The following is an 810-nucleotide window of genomic DNA, read 5'->3' on the forward strand; positions in this document are numbered from 1 at the left end:
GCATTAGGGCCGGTGTAGGATGAGCTGCACCCTGCATGCCGCTGCCACCCAAATGGCTGCCACCACTCCCGCCCCAAGCTCCATCACCACTGCCGCCCATGCCCCCCAATGCCACAAAAACTCGTGTTCGAAATATCTGGGAACAGCAATAGTGGACTATGGGAATCAGTATGCCTTGAACCAATCCTGTGTTACATATCATACCCGCCGGCGGTAGGGTCTAACGTGTTGTCATCGACATCTCCCATACATTCATTTGGTCCCACGCCACCGACAGCGCTCAGATGCCCTCCTCAGATGCCCTCCTCCTCCACCTCCCGATCATCCACGATGCCAGTTAACGCGTCGAGCCTGAAGGGCTGCTCGTCGTGGTAGAAGCTAACTTGTGGATAGTCGACATTGGGAGCGAGGAAGTTGGTGTGAGTGAGGCAGTGGCACGCCACCAGGTGGATGTACTGCTTGAAGGTGTCGTGCTTGCCGTGCTCCCTATGGTAGATGGCGTACTCCAGAACTGAGCGACGATATTTCCGGATGATTTCCTCTGCACAAACGAGGACTTCCATGGTAGCGTACTTGATGATGTTGAGAATCTGTTCCTGGCTGCGGCGAATTGTGGTAACCTCCCCACCGTCCTCAACCTCAACTGTTGTTATCCCAAAGTCACTGCGCGAACTGAACTTGTCCGAGACAAGGTTGGCAAAGAAGTTAAAGGAGCTTGACGCGCTCTGAACCATATCGCGTGTCTTTGCCCACTTCTTCCTGCAGTGCTGTCCAAGGGTCACTTCTACACGCCTATTTTGGGCGCGAACA

The 810-nt window shown here is 54.3% G+C and overlaps 1 protein-coding gene across 1 annotated transcript; it reads right to left on the minus strand.

The window, feature by feature from the left end:
* Positions 1 to 293: 293 nt before the first annotated feature.
* On the minus strand, positions 294 to 734 carry VOLCADRAFT_101307 (uncharacterized protein; the record flags this gene model as incomplete). Its single annotated transcript, XM_002959739.1, has 1 exon — positions 294 to 734. One exon carries the CDS (start codon positions 732 to 734, stop codon positions 294 to 296), a length of 441 nt encoding a protein of 146 aa, XP_002959785.1.
* Positions 735 to 810: the final 76 nt, after the last annotated feature.

This window comes from Volvox carteri, assembly GCF_000143455.1.
Source record: "Volvox carteri f. nagariensis unplaced genomic scaffold VOLCAscaffold_665, whole genome shotgun sequence".
Classification (NCBI taxonomy): Eukaryota; Viridiplantae; Chlorophyta; class Chlorophyceae; order Chlamydomonadales; family Volvocaceae; genus Volvox; species Volvox carteri.